Here is an 18,323-nt window from a genome sequence, read left to right as displayed (position 1 = left end):
ACTTCGATATGTTTCCTCAATTGCGGCGTTTTCTTACGTGACAAAACACACTGGCAAATATTTTTTATGTTTAACGATGTGATCATGTTAATTAAACAGGCACGAAATAATACTAAATTAGAATGCGCAATAAAAATAGGTCACAATGAAAAGCATGTCTACAAATGTACATTGTACAAAATAGTATTATTTCAAGTAACGCTCAAAGGCAAACTGACAGTAACCAGAAGTAAGCACACTTCGAATGGAATCGAAGCCTTGATCATTGTAAACAATTTGCAAGTGAACCTAAACGTTATTAGTTAATTTGAGCGAAATCTAATATAAAAAATTGCAAACTTATTCGAGTTTAGCTTAAATTCAACAGATTTGTCACATACCCGGTTTGCCCACTTATACTTTGCATAGAAATGATTTAGTAATAATTAGCCCAATTTCTCATTACTTCGCCCATAGGAGTAAATAACACTTCGTCGTTGCTAGCAACAAGACAAAACAAGTTGCGCGTGTGCCAGCGAGAAAAGTTGTTAGAGAAACGTATCAACAAACCATACAAAACAATCGCGCGACAAGTCATTGTGTCTTGGACGGAACACGTTATGGCGTAACTAAAGTTTTGCTAAATTGACAGTTTTATCAAATGGGATTGCACAAGAGTAGAATTTTAAGGTATAGCAACGAATAAAGATTTCAATCAAACCGATTGTAGATCATTGCAGAAATAGTGAACAAGTAAAATTTAAAACGTCGGATTGGTGTACACCATCACAATTTAAAATAAAATCAAGTTGCTTATTTTCAATAATATGCCTCGAACATTGAAATGTCTTGTATGGCTGGACTCAAAAAAACAATTGTACTACGATTGCACGAAAAAAATCGCATGTTGTAAAACGCCCATTTCGGTCAGCAATGCGATTACATTTTGTTAGGATTTGGCATTAGAATACACTCAAACAAGCGATGTTTGCATAACAAATTAGTTATGTAACAAGTGCAAACTGCCAGCCGACAGTATCTGTTTGTACAAGCTTGAAGCAAATATTTGTAGGATTTGAATCAGAAAGCATATTTTATTTGATTAAGGAAAGGACCGTAAATGACTGACTCACTTTGGGTTTATATTTAATGGTTATTTGATTGTTAAATTCGAAAAGGTTGGCCAGCTTTATATGAAAAAGAAATGAAAAAATAGATTCGATCGCAACATCAATACTTTTACTTTTGTGCAGATAAAACCAATGATACGCGACGCATTTTGTTATCACTAAAACTTAAGTTGTTAATTCAGCTGTGGAAAATCGCGAAAATTAATAATCTGTTCAACGCGTCTGTTTTAAAATCGCATCAGAGGCGATGCTTTGACTAAACCAACGAGGTAAAAATACCAAAAAACAGAGTTATGTATATTAGCATGGCTCGGTAAAACGCAGCGCTTTGGAAAAAGCAACCTCGTAAAATGAGCACGGGGCTAGCCAGTATCAGGATACAATAAAACAATGTTTTGCGATATTCCAAAGCGACGTCCGAGCGTTTCAAATGGCTATTTGTTTCCGTAACTTTTCTGATATTGACGGCAACCTGGTAAAGAGACGTTTTTACTTTGCGCAAGGGTAAACTCTGCCTGGGTCTATTTTCTGCACTTATCAAATCGGAGCCCAGGACCGCCTATTAAGCAAGAAACGCACTATGAATAAATCCACGATTCAAAAAACAATCGGAATGCTGATAAACGATTTAGCAAGATTGATATTTTCGCATAGGATTGGAGAGGAAAAGCCGAATTAGCATCGTGTTCCCTTTACAGCAACGCGCTAGAAGTTGGCCAAATAAATTTTACGTTTACATTGGTATGGCACTTGTCACGAGACAGCGCGCCTTTGACGTCGAAGCCGCAATATTTGAAGTCAGGAGGTCCGGAGCCAAACATTGACTTTGTCGCAGGAGAATAGGACAAAGGTTCGCGCCATTTTGACTAAAGGTCGACATCGAAACAACGAAATTTTTAAGCTAATCTCAGCGGATTCAACGTGCGGCAATAGTTACAAAAGCTGGGATTTAAGGCTGGCCTTGGCAAAACATTAAAAATTAAATATAAATTTGAAGGCTAATTAAATGTTAAATGGGACAGACGAACTTGCGATTTGCCTAACTCAGCCACTGCACAATTGAATAATCAACGTAAACTTGCGCTAGGAAATATGAACAGCGGATAGGAGGGAAATAATTGACTATTAAATAAGATACGATTTTTTTTAATTAACTTTCATTGAGGGCTTGAATTCGCTTTCGACCCCTAAAAATGAAATTGCTAAAAGAGTCGAAAAAATAGCTTTCACGACCAAAGTGCGAAAAATTACGACGCCACAAACACAGATAAGTGTGCGTGCTTGAGTATGGTCAGTGACAGTGTTCGTTTATGTCCACGATGACAGCTCGCTTCCAGCCGAAGGCCAAGTAGCCCACACCGGCGCCCAACACAATGGAAATTGCCAGGTAACCGTTGAAGGACATGAATATTAGCATTAGCGCGTAGCTCACGGTGACCTGGATCATGTGAAGCAACGTCTGGAGCCAGTGCGATGCAGAGCACATGGTTTGCCTGTAAAGTGAAAGAAGATTGAATTGCTTTTTTCTATAGACCTACAGTACTCGCCAGCGGAAAACAAGCGCACTTCGGTGAGCGGGGTGTCACAAATGGAAAAGTTTCGAGGGAAGAATTATTTAATCATAATAATATTGTGGGGAATCTCCATTATCCTCTTTATGAGTGTTATTTTTTTTCTCAATTTATTCATCATGCCTTGTTTATTATAAATTTTAATGTTTTAATTTTAACATTGTATTCAAACCGTACATTTTTAACTTTAAAAAATTTAAAGCATCTCTAGGGATGTTAAAGATATACAACAATTTTAAGTGTGAAGTAATACTAGAGGCGGTTTGTAAAACAAGTTAATTGACTAAAAGAGTAAATAATTATTTCCAAAGGTAGTGATGACAACTGATGCAAAATGGACGAACATACTTTCAACAAATAATTTCACGTCAACCGTGAAACAGTTTTACGATGCAAAATTAACCACAGCTACATAGTGGTGACACGTCATACAAAAAGTAGCACAACAGAAAATTAGTGCAATGTCAGATTTCAACAACACTTGACTAATTTACTGTATAAAACGTCAGATTTTCTTTTTTGCCAATGCCATTCTGCGTGAATTGGGTCAACGTGTACCCAAGGTTAAAGTGGCGTAATTGCCTACTGTAACTTAGGCTGATGGCACTACATTTCATAAACAAGATCCAACCCCCTAAATCAGTGGTTCGCGTACCATAATAGTGGTATGCGAAGTCATTTTGGGTGGTACGCTGTACGCAGTACGATCTTAAGTAAAATTATAGTTTTACCAAAAGGTTAAGCATTTTTTTTATTGTAATAAACTATATACTCATCGTAATGATTGTATAGTTAAATATGTTATGCTTCTTCAACGATAGGAACTATTATCTTTCCGGAACATCTAAGCAAGCTTATTTTATGACATCATAGCAAAACAACAAAGAATCACAAAACTTGACTACCAGTATCTTGCAAGTTAAAAAAGGGAAACTTTATTGAGAGTAGTGGGCCGCATTTCTTTTGAAATTTCCGGGCTAACTAATTAGCTAATCCACCCCTGTTAATAATCCTATATACATTTTGAATAAAGTTGAGTTTTTCGACATTTTGTTGGTACGCAACAAGATCACAGAAGCTCGAGGTGGTACGCAGTGAAAAAAGGTTGAAAATCACTGCCCTAAATAGATATACTTTCTTTACAACAAGCAAAAAAACCTGGTAATGTTAAAGGATAAGACAAATAATTTAATGAATAAAAGCACCATACCTTTAGAATTAAACTAAATCCAAGGCAAAAACAATGATCAGACTAAAATAAATAGCATTTCTTGGTGGTGTGTATTTTGGAAGTTTTTTTGTGTTGGTCAGTTGTAGCCCGGGTTTGCCACATCAGCTACTACCAGCTATTTGTTGTTGCATCGCGCGCAAATGTGTAAGCATTTATTTTTATAATTATGCATTATTTTTAACCTGGTGAAACCAGTGTTCGCAAACTAGCCCCGGGCAGTCGCAAAGTATAAATACTTACAACAAATTAAGGGTGCTCGTAGGTCCAGATGTAGCACTGCATAACATTAATGGGAAAAATTCAATACGAAATTTAGTAAATTACAAAATTTAACTTTTTAACTTTAAAAAAATCTGTTTTGATCGCCGTGGTTCGCGTTTTCTCTGTTACGCAACAAACACCATCCCTGCTAACTTAACTCTATATCCAATTATCAGTTCAACGAAGCTACGGGCAAACTAAATTTACGGGAAAAGTTAAGAGCATACTAAAAGCGAAAAGCACAGGACGCAATTTCAAATAAATAGCCGGAAACGACCAAAACAGTCGAAGCAGCCGGCACACTAAATTGGAACGAGTACAACAAGAATAAGGCCGGTTGGGCGAACAACTGCGGATGTTCAGTGGAACGGAAAGGCAACTGAAAAAAAAGTGGGGAAGTGTGAATAAAGCGTTCATGCCCTATGTTTGAGGCAATTATTCGAAGTACGCATCCCACAAACCGTTTAACGTACCAAAATAGGAAACGCGTCCTAGTTTGACACAGTAAAACTTGTATGGAGATGTATAGTCTGTAGTTAGTAATTCCGTTGACGCATACCTTTTCCATATACGCTGGGTTACAAAAAAGGCGTCCTGAAATTTTCCCTTCTATTTATTGACAGTTTTCGTCATCGGTACGGCTTCGAATAATAATCAATAGCGTCACGTCCGGTTCCCGGGGCAACCATAGTGACGCAACAATTGCTTTAAAGGAAAATGCGATTAACGATAGTACATACCTAATAAGTTACGAACCGTAAGCCTTATTATGAAACAATAAAGGGAGCCTCACAAAAACCTGGGATAATCCGTTAAGTAACGCTAAGCACCAATCCTTTCGCCCTAATTCTCTTTGGTGATCATATGGGTTTTAGTATTTGCAGTTACCTTCGAAAGGAGTTGTGCTAAATCGGTTTAACGCAGTGTGTTACAACACTTCACTAGGTTTTAACTAAGCCAACCAGCCTGGATGTCAATTTGAGATAAATCTGTGGAGTCCATGCTCAAACTGGTAATATGCACATTTTGGACCTACATCTCAAATATGAAATGCAAAATTTTGCCCAACCACTCTTATATATCTTGATCTGCAAAAAAAAAACTAGCGTTTACCCTTGGATTTGTCACCATATGCACCCAGTTGAGAAACCTTGCTTAAATAGTATATATATCACAAATGAAACTACTACAGGTTATTAATAAAAACGAGAGGATAGAAAACATTGCACAATGGCACATTGTTTCTCGTGTTTACTACTTTCGAATGATTTACAAAACATTAACGAAAAAAGGGTCGCGGAAATTGTTACACCGAATTGAGCTTTCTATTGATATTTTGTTATCCAACAGTCGAGTGGAAAGACTTGAATCGAAATTTCGCGTCAGACGTTTTTCGCGTAACCTTTCATGACAACAACCACGTAGGCAGGGCGTCGAAACAGTAGGTCATAGTCGCCATTGTTCCACACAAACATTCGTAGCATAACATTTGGGAGTGTCTGGTGAATTCAGTGGTAATTTTAAGATGTCAAATAAAGTCCGGACAATGGAAATTTTATACACAAGCGGCAAAAGGTTTATAGTAGGGGTTAAACAATTTATTACCAATGCCTTAAATCCATAGTTTGTATAAATTTCGTGACATATTCAGTTCAAATAAAAAAATACTGTGCTAACTTGCGTTTTTAAAACTGGCTTCCCCGCCAGCTAACCAAACAGTTAAAATTTCCTTTCGGGTTCTAACAAAAGTAAAAATAAGAAAAAAGGGCTATTGGAATGCGGGACAATAACGCCACAACTAAAAATAGGAAAATTTAAGGAAATTCCACAGCAATTTGTGCCTGTCATGCATATGACGCCTATTATATCGCTTATTATGGTTCGTTTGTGAGTGGCCCTAAGGCTTGTTTTACAACACAAATGACCTAATTTTGTGTGAACCATACTTGTCTATACATGACAATTTAAGGTTTTGTCCATCAGCAACGTTGTACATAAATTTCTGCACTACCTGTCTTTAAAAGGCATCTAGCATAAGCAGATATAGTGCTTTGATTTCAAACTGGTAAGATTGATATAAAAACATGTAACACAAAGAAACCACATTAAAGGCTAGTGTCTATTAAATGTACACAAAACCGAAAATATATAATATATAGTTTTGTCAAACATGTTACAAATACCCTAAAGAGGCAAGTTTTACGTGATGTTCTGTTGCATCACACCTATCAGCTAGTATGTTGTTGTAAAATCTTTAGCAAAAATGTTAAAACTAATTAAACTTTTGATATTAAAGTTGTATAAATACAAGAAGCCATTGATGTTTGTAATGCAGGATTTTAATTCCTGGTATTCTAAATTTATAATTTTTTAGAGTTTGGGTCATGCAACTGAGATTTGATTGGACACTGAATAATTAATGTTCAAAGACTGAGTAAACAGGTCAGCTTATATTCGACTACTGTGTGTCGGTAACATTATGACAATGCCTGAAAAGAAATATATACTTCTGTACTATAATACATCTGAGGTGTGGTATACCAACTAAGTTGATATTGCTTTGAAAATAATAAGAACTTATTTTTCATTTTTAACTCTAAATTAGATGGTATATATGTATAGAAAGAATGACACTTTGCTGTGAGCCTGTGTAAGTCTGTGACCCCTTTGGAATGTTAAGATTTTTATAAACATGTTCATTCTACCAAGTAAAGCAGGTTAAACGCTTCATTGGCATTGAATGGTTTTGAATGCAAAACCCGGAGCACATCTCAAACTGTATTTTTTTATGTACAACAACTGTGATTGCACTATTTGAAACTTATAAAAAAAAAATCATAAAACATCAAAATTCCATAGTGCATTGAAAACATTTGGGGTATTTTTGTTAAAATATGTTAAACTCTAATAGCACTTAAAGTGGTCTCACCAAGGTCAGACATATGTCTAAGCTTAAGAATTTTGACTTTGCTAGTAATATTTAAAGTTTGATAAACAAGGTAATTATTTATGATTAAAACTTTACAAAATGTCTACATGTGTTGTTCACATATCAGATGTTTTAAATAAACATATTTATATGGTTAATACTGGCGTATTAATTTGATCACATCAGCCGAAACATGGAATGTTAAGTAGTCTTTAGTCAAAACCAAGGCCATGGTCAAGCTTTACCTGACTGACGGTACTCTAGCAGCACTGGAGAAGTCACCACTCTGTCCATTTGAATAGGCCTTATCCACACTGCTACGAACAACACTTTTTCTGAGAAGAATTTCTCTTAATACTTTTAGACCTTCGTACAGCATTGCAACGATAAAAACAGCCACACAGGCCCCAGCCATTCCTAGAAATTTTAAAAAGTTAAATTTTTTTATTATATATAGCATTTGCAATAAAATAGCAATGCAAAACTGTTATAACAGTTGGGGGAAAATACATTTTTCCATGGTGTATAATAATAATATAACCTTTGTTTTAAACTTTACTCATTGTAAAAAAATAAATTGGTATCTTTATAATCATTCAATTAGAAGATCAACTAGCAAAAAAATAGTTTTATTCTTATATATTACCTCCACTTGAATTTACTGTCCATTCTTCAAACAGTATTGGCACATTTTCGATTCCAAAATAGAAGGTCATGTGCATCTGCAAAGACAAACAATCAACTGTGCTAATAATGTCTAACCAATACAATTTTATTTAAACAATTTTATGGCACCTCAATTATATTTTAGAAATTATGACAACATAAACAAAAGGTCAAAAGTGACTTATTATTTCAGCTCCCTTAAATGACCTAGAAATCTACAAGAATATGGACCTAATAGTAATTAAGCTAAGATCTTGTTACATCTCATATCAGAGTAAACTAAGTCCCCAAGTATGATTTAGAATATTGCCTAAAAAGGAAATGCATCACACTAATTAACTATATTGTTGTACAGTTGATAAAGCCTTTCTACGGCACAGAGCTTGTTTCATAAATATGTATTACAGAAGTTACACTTTCTAGCAGATTTGTTGTATTTAGTACTTTTAACAACACCAAAAATGAAATTATATTTAATTCAACCACTTTGACAGCATGTTTATTTAGAGGTTCTAAATGTTTGGACAAGGTCTTTCCATTATCAGCAAGTTTTTACAAAAAACTGAAGCACAATGTTTATTTAAATTTTCTGGCATGTTTGAACAAGAAACTCCCATGATGGCTATTTAGCACAGTTATATATATATAACTAAAAATCAATTTCTTATACATTGGTTAGAACATAAACCCACAACAGTAAACATTATTAAAGTTTTTTTTATAGCATATAACATTAATTAGGAAATTCGCAAAAGTAACTACAAATTTGTAAAAATTATGCAAAACAATGGTTGCAATAAATGTTGTATCATGTACATTTATAATGACAGAAAACAAAACTTTTGACCTTATCTTAGCTAAGTAAAATATATATTTGTATAAAACAGATTCACAAATGCAATACTTGTGAAACTTAAAGCAAAGAAATGTCATATGTGATGCCCTTTCATCCACAGGTGTTTGCATTCAATTTTACATTTTTTTTTAATTTAATTTTACTACATAAAAAACACTTTTTTTTGGATTGCCCACTTGGAAATGATGTAAATTAAAGTCCTTACGAGAAAAAAGTTACAACTAAAAGCAGATTGCATGCTGACATTTTTGGCAAGTGTAATTTAATCTTGGTGAACGCGTTTTGGCAGACACTTCCTGACTGGGAAAGTTCACATTGCAATTTAATATCAGCCCTAAATGTAACATTTTTTACATTAAAATTGTAGCTAGGGTTGTTTAGAAGTTCTTACATGTATACTAAAAGTCTACCTCATGACTTGTTGGATCATGACCCTCATGGCCACTATGATCCATTGTAGAATTCATATGTGATCCGTGATCCATAGTAGAATTCATATGTGATCCGTGATCCATGGTAGAATTCATATGTGATCCGTGATCCATTGCCATTGTTGTTGCCATATGATGGTCGTGAGCCATATTGCGAAAAAATTTATCAAACAAAGCTAAAGTAAACTAAAATATCCTAATAAAATATGAAACTTTATGTTGCAATAAGCACCTTATTAGGAAAACTTGTCATAATGGTAAGTTGCTCTTTTTGGAAAACATTATATATAAAAAATATAAAAATATGAAGCCATGTATCTTATTTTAGGCAATGTACTATTACATTAATATATTTTGGCATGATATAATAAACAATAAGTAAAATTAGGTTTTACAATTTAACTCTGCACAAACACTAGTTAACAGTAAAAAGTTATGTATGCACATGCTACATGCTTTTGCTGCATTTTAATGAACTGGCACCATGTCAGACAGAAAATGTTAAAAAAGCACCATGATGTTAAAAGGGAGTAAGATAATTGCACAAGTAACAAAAATATGGACAAACAAAAAATAGACATATATTTATTAAAATCAAGCAGATTATTTTTTGTAATGCAATACTAAAAAGTGCATAATACACTAGCCGGGCATAGAATACATACTAAAATAAACATATATATATTTTAAACAAGCATGTAAGATAGGCAGCAATGGGTATAATGGTTGCGCCGTGTATATACTATGTTAAACAATTACAAAATTGTGCAAAACGAAGGGGAAATAAAAAACATATATAGAAAAATAAGAATCAATGATTTCAAATGGAAGCATTGTAAAAACGAAATGTTTGATACATTTTTATCTAAAATGAAAAATATCTGCTAAAATACATTATGAATTGTGACAAAATTAAACCTTTAAAAAGTGATTTATTATACGACAGCGCGCAATTACATTAAAATTTGTTAACAAACAGAACAACCTTTGTTTTGCTGAATTTGACTTGCTTTTAAACGCATTTGTTCTGCAAGGTCAGTTTTTTGAATCCCAACAAGGCCCTCATAAAGACCCTTCACTGGATTCTTCTCTCTTCCATAGGTGCATCCATGAAGCCAAATCAACAACATCCGGTGTCCATGCTCTTTGTAGCTCTTCTTTCCAGTATACTGCTCTTCTAAAGCTGCTAACTGCTTGTCAGTAAAACCCCAGTAAAAAGCTAGCTGTTTCCATTCAATTGGTTTTAGGTTTTTTGAAGCGAGTTGAAACAGCAGCAGTCTAAAATGTTGTGATGAAGGTTCATTGTCTGGCTTGAAGTGGATTTCTTTAGATAGATCAATGCCATGTCCTTCATCACTAGATAAATTCCGGATGAAGTTCCAATATCTTTCTGCTTTTATAATCATGTCCACAATTGTGATGTAATTTCCACGTGATGCAACATCAAGTGGTGACTTTCCCTTGTGGTCAATGACAGTTGTGTTTGATCGTGCAAGAAGCAGAATTTCAGTAATAGCACTTTGCCCATTTTCAGCAGCAATATGGAGCACTGTTTCGTTTCTTGCATCTGGAACACTTGGGTTCGCTCTTGCTTTTAGTAGAATCTGAATAAGGCCGATATTACTGTTTGAGACTGCGAAATGCAACGGGGTTTGGTTGTGTTTGTTTCCTGCATCGACATCTGCTTTGTGGTCAATTAAAACTTGTGCACAGTTTATTTGGCTATCTTTTGCAGCAAAGTGCAAAGGGCACATTTCCTCTTCAGTTTCTGCATTGACATCTGCCCCAAGGGCAAGCAGTTCTTCACAAACTTCACCCTTTCCTTCCTCAGCTGCAATGTGTAATGCTGTTTTATGTGCATTGTTGGAAATGTCTAAATCAATATCAGTAAAAAGTGGAATCAGTTCATGGAAGCCATACTTGGCTGCGATATGCAGCACTGTATTCCCACTTTTATCTTTTAACTTGCAGTTACATCCTAGCTGCAACAACTTTCTTGCAATTAAGGTTCTACCGTATTTGCAAGCAATATGCAATGCCGTTCTGCCACTGTCATCAATGGTGTTTTTCTCAAAATCCTGCATTGATTCCGCAAGCATTTCAATGAGTTTGATGTGATTGTTTTGCACAGCACAATGTAGCCATGTATAGCCATGCTTATTTTTGGCATTCACATTGGCACCGACTCGTAGCAAGTGTTCCAAACAAGATTGGTGGCCAAACCAAGCTGACCAAAGAAGCGCATCCATGCCAAATTTATCAGTTAGATCAATAGCAGCGCCTTCATCCAGAAGAACTTGCAGCACTTCAAGATGTCCGTTTCCAGAAGCCCAGAGCATTGGGGTGCGGTCATGCTTGTTTCTACAGTTAATATCAACACCAGATTTGCCCAATTTCTCAACTAGTTCAACATCTCCTGTTTTACAAGCATCGTGTAAATCTCTCTCGTCTCCAACTAGTATTTCATCATCGGGGTCAATGCTGTATTGTCCAAATGATGAATAGGATGGCCTGCTATTCTGAGACAATGCAAGTTCATTTAGGATGCTTGTGGCACTTCCAATGGAGTCTGTTTCATGTAGGTGTTGTGGTGAAGCATGACCACTTCTTATTGATGGAGGAACAATTAAACTTCCAATTTCTGCAGTCTTTGTACTTGTTTTTCTACTATTAAATGATCTTGGTTTTTGTGAATTTTCCACTGTGTGTGACAAAATAATACTGACATCATCATTGGTAACTTGACCAGATGAGTTGGTTAAGCACTCCCTTTCTTCAAGTGAATCTACCGAACCAGTTAATGACATTTTTGGGCGGTTTTCTATTGCAGTTTTATATTTATCAACTAAACATTACATCACGTTTTTCACAAGCTAAAACATATATTCACCGAATTTTCATTAGCATAGCCAGTAAATTAATTGATGATTTTGATTCTGGACAATATACCTTACCAGGCTACCACTAATCCGTTTGCGCAAAAAATAGGGCGCTGAAATCCCACGCCGCAATTAATATATGCAAAAAAATGCTTTTGTTTCTTTGTAAATTCACTAGGCCGGCGATGTTTTACACCAAATGACGTTACTGGCATGGCTTTAAGTAAGCATTCTGTGCCAAAGATCTTCAGCGAAAAGCACTGGATTGCAATCGGGCTGTGCCAGGTGCAAAACGGAGATTTTTTTAAGTTGTGCACAGTGCACACCTGAATTAGCCAAATGTAAAGATAAACTTTAGAAAAAAAAGACACTGGTCCAAAATCCTAGACAACGCACATTATTTGGAATAGGGTGCGTAGCGTTTGGGTGGTTTAAGCATTAATATTAAATAGTAAATAAAATAATGCTTGACCCACCCACACTCAAATGCTAACCTGCACCCTAACCCAAACTTTGTGTGTTGATTTAAGAATTCTTTAAACGCTGTGCTAGGATTCTAGACCAGCATCAAACACAGTTCAATTTTGCTAAAGATTCGGAACTTTGGTCAGAATGGCCACTGATACTTTCTTTAAAAAAATATAAGTAGTACATAGGCTGATAACAGCTAAGAGGCACTAAAATTAAATAGTGTGCACGCTATCAATTCGAGCTATTTGTAAATTGCAAATTGTCCTTAAACACCAAGCCTGCAAAAAGACAAATATATACACACATATACCACAAAAAATGCAATTTAAAAGTAAAAAAGAACAAAAAAATTGTTTACTTTAACAGCAGAGATCATAATAATAATAGTATTTATGATAGTCTCTTCAAAATTGGCTAAAATTGCCACCTTCCAGCTTTCTACAGATCTAAGATTTTAAGAACACGATATGCCTTTCAACTATGACTTCGCTGCGCAGCTTTCGCTCGGTTAAAATTTGTCTTACCGACTGCTTTCCAGCGAATTTCATACTTAACACAAACGCAGTGTTAAGCGGAGCTGTTTTAAGTCGAATCGGCACTGGTGACTGCTGTGACAAGCCGAAATAGCCTGAACAGCGTTCCGGTCAAATAATTGCTACCGGAACGACGACCCGATAAAATAATTTTTTTAGGTGCTCGTTAAAGACTATGTCGTTCTTCTAGCAGTCCAGCCCAGGCCGCCATCCCCTTAAGTTAGGTTTTTGTTGCCTATTTGTGCATTACATCGAGCGACGACCTCAGATTTCCTTTACATGTTTACACTGCCCGTTATGACGTTGTTTTGTGACGTCATACCTGAAAACTTTCATGCGTTTCAGTAAAAGTTATTCTTATTTCACCACTGATACTTGTTGCAGGGACGCCGCGTACAGCGGTAAAGGTATACACAAAAAACAGTTTTTGGGGCATGGCCACGTTCGCCCTGGTCACCTATTAATTAGAAGTTTTGCCAATTTAAACCAACTAAACGCATATTTTCGCGGTTCGCGCGTAATGTAAACCGGATATCAATTCAGTTGTAAATTTTTGTTATTTAACAAGGTTTAGTGCATTTAGGGGCATGTGGGACCAGTGGATCATAGGGACCAGAGCTGTTGAGTGGGTTAAAACTAACCCGAGTACGACTCCGGCCAAAAAAATAAACTCAAACCGACTACCGAGTCCGACTCTGGTAAAATGTGCGATTTCGACCATTACCGAGTGCGGCCCTGACTCGACAGCCTGTAGGCTATTCCGCCGATTTACGTAGTTAAAATAACGTGGATATTAGGCAATCGACTTAAAGGGGTGTCGTATAGTTAGGGTTGCCAATTTTGTCAATGGAAAATAAAGGACAAAAAATAATATGCATATGTTTTATATATATATATATATATATCCTTTTTAACAAAATATTTAAACATAACCATTATGGTTGCGTTACATAACTTAAAAGTAACAAAAACACGTATTTTCCTTTTTAACAATTTCAAATGAGGGCTCCATGATGCATACTACCTATATCATAATCAATTAATTACAAAATATGAGTTGCTAATGAGCCTCCTTCCTTAACCTACTAGTATTCTGAAAAAAAAATGATACGATACTATTAACTATATCAAATAGTAAAGAGTAGCAATATCATTGCATGCTTATTTGAAACATAAAAACCTGGTAAAGCAGTTAAAATAATCATTATAATACATAAACTTTGATGTGAGTGCTGCGCTAAATAAAGACTTCTTAACCCTTTAGGCTACGTCCGCATTAGGCAGCAAAACGCTGCCGCTGTTTTTCGCTGTCACTGCCTGAGTTTGTCACTGCAGCGGCTAGTGCGTATGACCAAAACTCAGGCAGCGGCAGCGTTTAGCTGCATAGTGCAGAAGTAGCCTTAGCGACAGAATTAATTTCGATACCCATGCAGATGAGGCTGGATGCTATCGTAAGCTTGAACAATGCACATCCCTTGAATTCCCTTCTTTACTTAGAATCAAAATTTTGCCCAAACGGGACCATACGGTACTTTTGGAGCTAAAGGCTTAACTAAGCACTTCTATAGTCTTTTATGATGGCATTATCTTGTAGCTGTTTACTCTCAGTAACATAATAAAGGACTGGAAGAAGTCTTATTGTCTTAAGCGCAACTCAAATTTGACTATACTGTTTGGCAGCGATAAAGAAACGCTCTAAACAAAACCTAGAAATTAGATTCCAATGACACTGCCGCATAACGCGACAAACCGCACACCACAGCTGCTACCTGTCAACTGAATCGGATCTTTACGCTTTAGTAATGATTTTATTTGCTTCGGTAGCTAGTAAGGCATTTTCACATATATGATACATGCTCTTGATTTTTAATAGATATTCTAAATAATAACGTTTTTGAATGAAATCTAGTACAAAAGATCAAAATAAAGGACATTTGGCGTCCTTTATGAATGTCAAAAAGGACAAGGACAAAAAAGGAAAATAAAGGACTGTCCTTTGTAATAAAGGACGGTTGGCAACCCTACGTATAGTTCATCCACTCACAATGCATGGTTGGAATTAATATTCAATCATAATTTATGCTATTCCACCGTTACAATTTCCAAAAAAAAAAAAAAAAATTAAGCGTAACGTTAGGACGTAATCCATAAAATATGTAAAAGAAGTAGTGCAAACCATTACTGCATGCTTCGTATAGCCAGATGTACGGAAGTCTGATAATATCGAATCGGAGCCGATACCCGATGGCAAGTTGTAGTATCGGTACTCATCCGATACTATAGGAAGGTTCGGTTCCAATCCGATATTAAATTAATGCAGGAATTTCAGTCATGATTTGCAATTCAACGCAGCGATTTTCTACCCAGTAAAGGAGTACGCCTAACATTTTTTTAGAAACGTAAATCCGTGCAAACGATAAACGGAAAGTTTAACAATAGGCCTCTGAATGCCCTACAGCCCCAGGCCCATGAAAACCTTAATCCGGTCCTGACCCTACCAATAACCTAGAATAGGGCTACAAAATCAGGTGCCAAAACCGCGGCGCCCTTCAAACTAGGGCGCCCAAAATTCGACACCAAAACAGCCGATGCCAGGCCCATGGCCTCCAATCATCACATACCCTATCCCAGTCTCAGGCGTTATGTTGGCCATTTAGGTCTTTCCGAAGAATTCGGAACTTATTTCGACAGATTTATGTCTTATTCAGACGAGTTTTTATTCTGTGGTGGGAACTACTGCGTATTTCGCTTTAATATGTTGTTGGTGTTAATATATGTAATTATTGATTTAGGTATTGTTGCTTTTTAGGTCTTGTTCCCAAAATAGAGTTATAATTTTCAATCAATATTTTTATTTGGATTTTGCCAAGAAACGTAATAAGCTGCAAATTTAACATGGATTGGATGCCCAAGTACTTTTTCACTCAAGTCGGCAAGAAATCAATATGTTTGCGATGAAAGTAGTGGCAAGTAGGCCTACGACATTAGCCGCCATTATGCGACAAAACATGTTAGCCAGTGGTCGGCAAACTGTGGGCCGCGGCCCAAATGTGGGCCACATAGCCTTTTTTTAATGAGCCGCGACTAGCGAGTCACTTTTGCATATTTTACTGTTATCGTAAAATTGTGGGCCGCTTTCGCGGGTATAGTCTTCGTTTTATACTGTGAGATAATATATGCCATGACACTGTTTTGGCCATCGAGGCGCCGTGTAATACTTCACCTTAAAAACAAACATCCTGAATCCGCCACTTTTTTCGTAGTGAGCCTATAATATCTCTGAAAAGAGTGCTTTGAGCCGCGCTTTTCATAATAAAATACCAAATTTGATAAACTTTCGGAAAACCTTAATTTACAGAAAATTAGTCCAAACGCAGTTGTAAGCCGCTAAAGGTCTGCCTTAAAGGTACTGTATTATTTTTGCCAAAGAGATTATAATCTCTTTGATTTTTGCCGATAAAAACAAAACATATTCCACGTTCATAGAATACTTATACTATAGTTTGTAGTGATCACTGATCTCTATAAAACCTGGATAGCGCAACTAGTGGTTGAAAATTGAAGCCAATTAGAACGCTGAAACTCCATTTTGAAAAGGTCCTAAAGTGCGTAAATTTTGCATTACGGCTTATGGAGGAAGGTGCTAGTAACAGCGTTTTCCGACTATTTATTAACATTTATTACTTAAAATTAATGGTTTCTAAGGCTGCAAGCCATACTCTAATCATTTGGAAGAGAAAAAAACCTAATACTGTATAATTAACGCAAAAATCGGCATTTTTAGAACGACGAAACCCGTGCCTATATATATTCAATATATAGGCACGGCGCTGGTCTAGAATCCTACCACAATTATTAAATCAACGCACAATATTTGGGTTAGGGTACGAGTTGGCCTTTGGATTTGGGTGGTTCAGGGATTATTATATTCATTATTGACCCACCCTAACCCAAAACGCTAACGCACACCCTAACACAAAATTATGTGCGTTCAATTCAATTTTATTATTTTGGCACATAACGTTAATACAACAACAAATGCAATAAGAATATTATGCCAGGAGGCACCGATACAACCAACAGGTTTACCAGTCAAGGTGCCCCATTTCACTATATATAATGATTTTAAATTGATATCAATATTTCCCCATACCACTGGTCCTTAGTAGCCAAGTGATCTCTGCTCTAGTGATGTGTTTGTGCGAGGTAAAAATAATTGCCTAGTATCCTTTAACCTAGTAACATGATCGTGTATATCAGAAATTTTAGTAAAGTAAGAGCTAAATGTGGGAGGTAGAGCATTGCTGTGGAATTTGTGCATAAATTTCCCAAATTCTAATTTATATATTTCTGAAATTTTAAGTAATTGCAATTCCTTAAAAAGTTTTGTCGGGTCATCGTTGTGGTATAATTCTAGGTCAGTATGATTTTTTTCCCACTTCAATGCCACCCAACCTTTCAGCTTAGTTTTTGATTGAGAAGCTACTGGTAAAACTCTGGAGTATAGACAGTTACCGGCCAGAAATTTATTAATAGTAATTTTGAGCACAACATGAACAGATTGGCCATTTTCTGTCTATTTTTTTCTTAGGAGGCACTGACAGTGGCATGTATATAAATACTTTTGAAGTAGCTATTTTTCACAAATTCAAACTAGATGGGTAACACTAATTTATGGAAAGATAAATGGTCGGAACGCTCACAGTATTCTTATTAAATATAATAACACTTGACCCACCTTCACCCAAACGCTAACCCCCACTGTAACCCAAATATTGTGCGTTGGTTTAATAATTGTTTTAACGGGGTAACACTTAAATTATTGAGCGTTCCGACATTTCCGACCATTCATCATTCCGTAAATTAGTATTACCCAACTATAGATGGGTAATGAGAATCGACTGCTGATGATAATATTTGAATATGTATTGCAGTTGACCAGTTTTGCTTTAACTATCCAAATAAAGTATAAAAATGCCAGGCATGCAATGCTGTGCGTTTGGTTGCCTAAAGCGCAAACGCAAAAAAGCTAGTAGAAGTGACAGTGATGGTAGCTCGGATGAAGAAACAGTCCTAAAGAGAAAATTTCCGAGAACTTTTCAAGTATGATAATTATAATAGATGTCAGAAATATCCAGTTTGAGTGTTGTCTTACTGGTTATAAAACTCATAATAACTGTAGTAGTATAGCCAATCTTTGAAAATGGTTTTCTTGGTCAGTGTTGTAGATGTATTTCAATTTGGTACATCTTTACTATGCTGGTTGATAATACTGTTTTTGACCAACAACGCTTATAATCAGTTGGCCCTGTAAATATACATACTTTTAATAAATGCAGTTAGCTTCTATAGTTGCAGATTGAATATTAGTTTACCTACTCACTTA

At 35.9% G+C, this 18,323-nt stretch overlaps 2 protein-coding genes across 2 annotated transcripts; both read right to left on the bottom strand.

Moving 5' to 3' along the window:
* Positions 1-68: 68 nt before the first annotated feature.
* LOC146133300 (high affinity copper uptake protein 1-like) lies at positions 69-9,216 on the bottom strand. The gene is made up of 4 exons (XM_083396861.1): positions 9,034-9,216; positions 7,748-7,823; positions 7,347-7,518; positions 69-2,602 (listed from the first exon to the last, which is right to left on the bottom strand). The coding sequence occupies exons 1-4, from the start codon at positions 9,202-9,204 to the stop codon at positions 2,401-2,403; spliced, it is 621 nt and encodes a 206-aa protein (XP_083252987.1). The 5' UTR covers positions 9,205-9,216; the 3' UTR covers positions 69-2,400.
* Positions 9,217-9,999: 783 nt separating this feature from the next.
* On the bottom strand, positions 10,000-11,923 carry LOC146133299 (uncharacterized). Its single transcript, XM_083396854.1, has one exon. The coding sequence runs from the start codon at positions 11,859-11,861 to the stop codon at positions 10,023-10,025; it is 1,839 nt and encodes a 612-aa protein (XP_083252980.1). The 5' UTR covers positions 11,862-11,923; the 3' UTR covers positions 10,000-10,022.
* Between the last annotated feature and the right edge of the window lie 6,400 nt (positions 11,924-18,323).

Source organism: Ascidiella aspersa, chromosome 9 (genome assembly GCF_963924565.1).
Source record: "Ascidiella aspersa chromosome 9, kaAscAspe10.2, whole genome shotgun sequence".
Classification (NCBI taxonomy): domain Eukaryota; kingdom Metazoa; phylum Chordata; class Ascidiacea; order Phlebobranchia; family Ascidiidae; genus Ascidiella; species Ascidiella aspersa.
The sequence above is the reverse complement of the archived record's forward strand: the minus strand, read 5'-3'. Positions and strand labels throughout refer to the sequence as shown.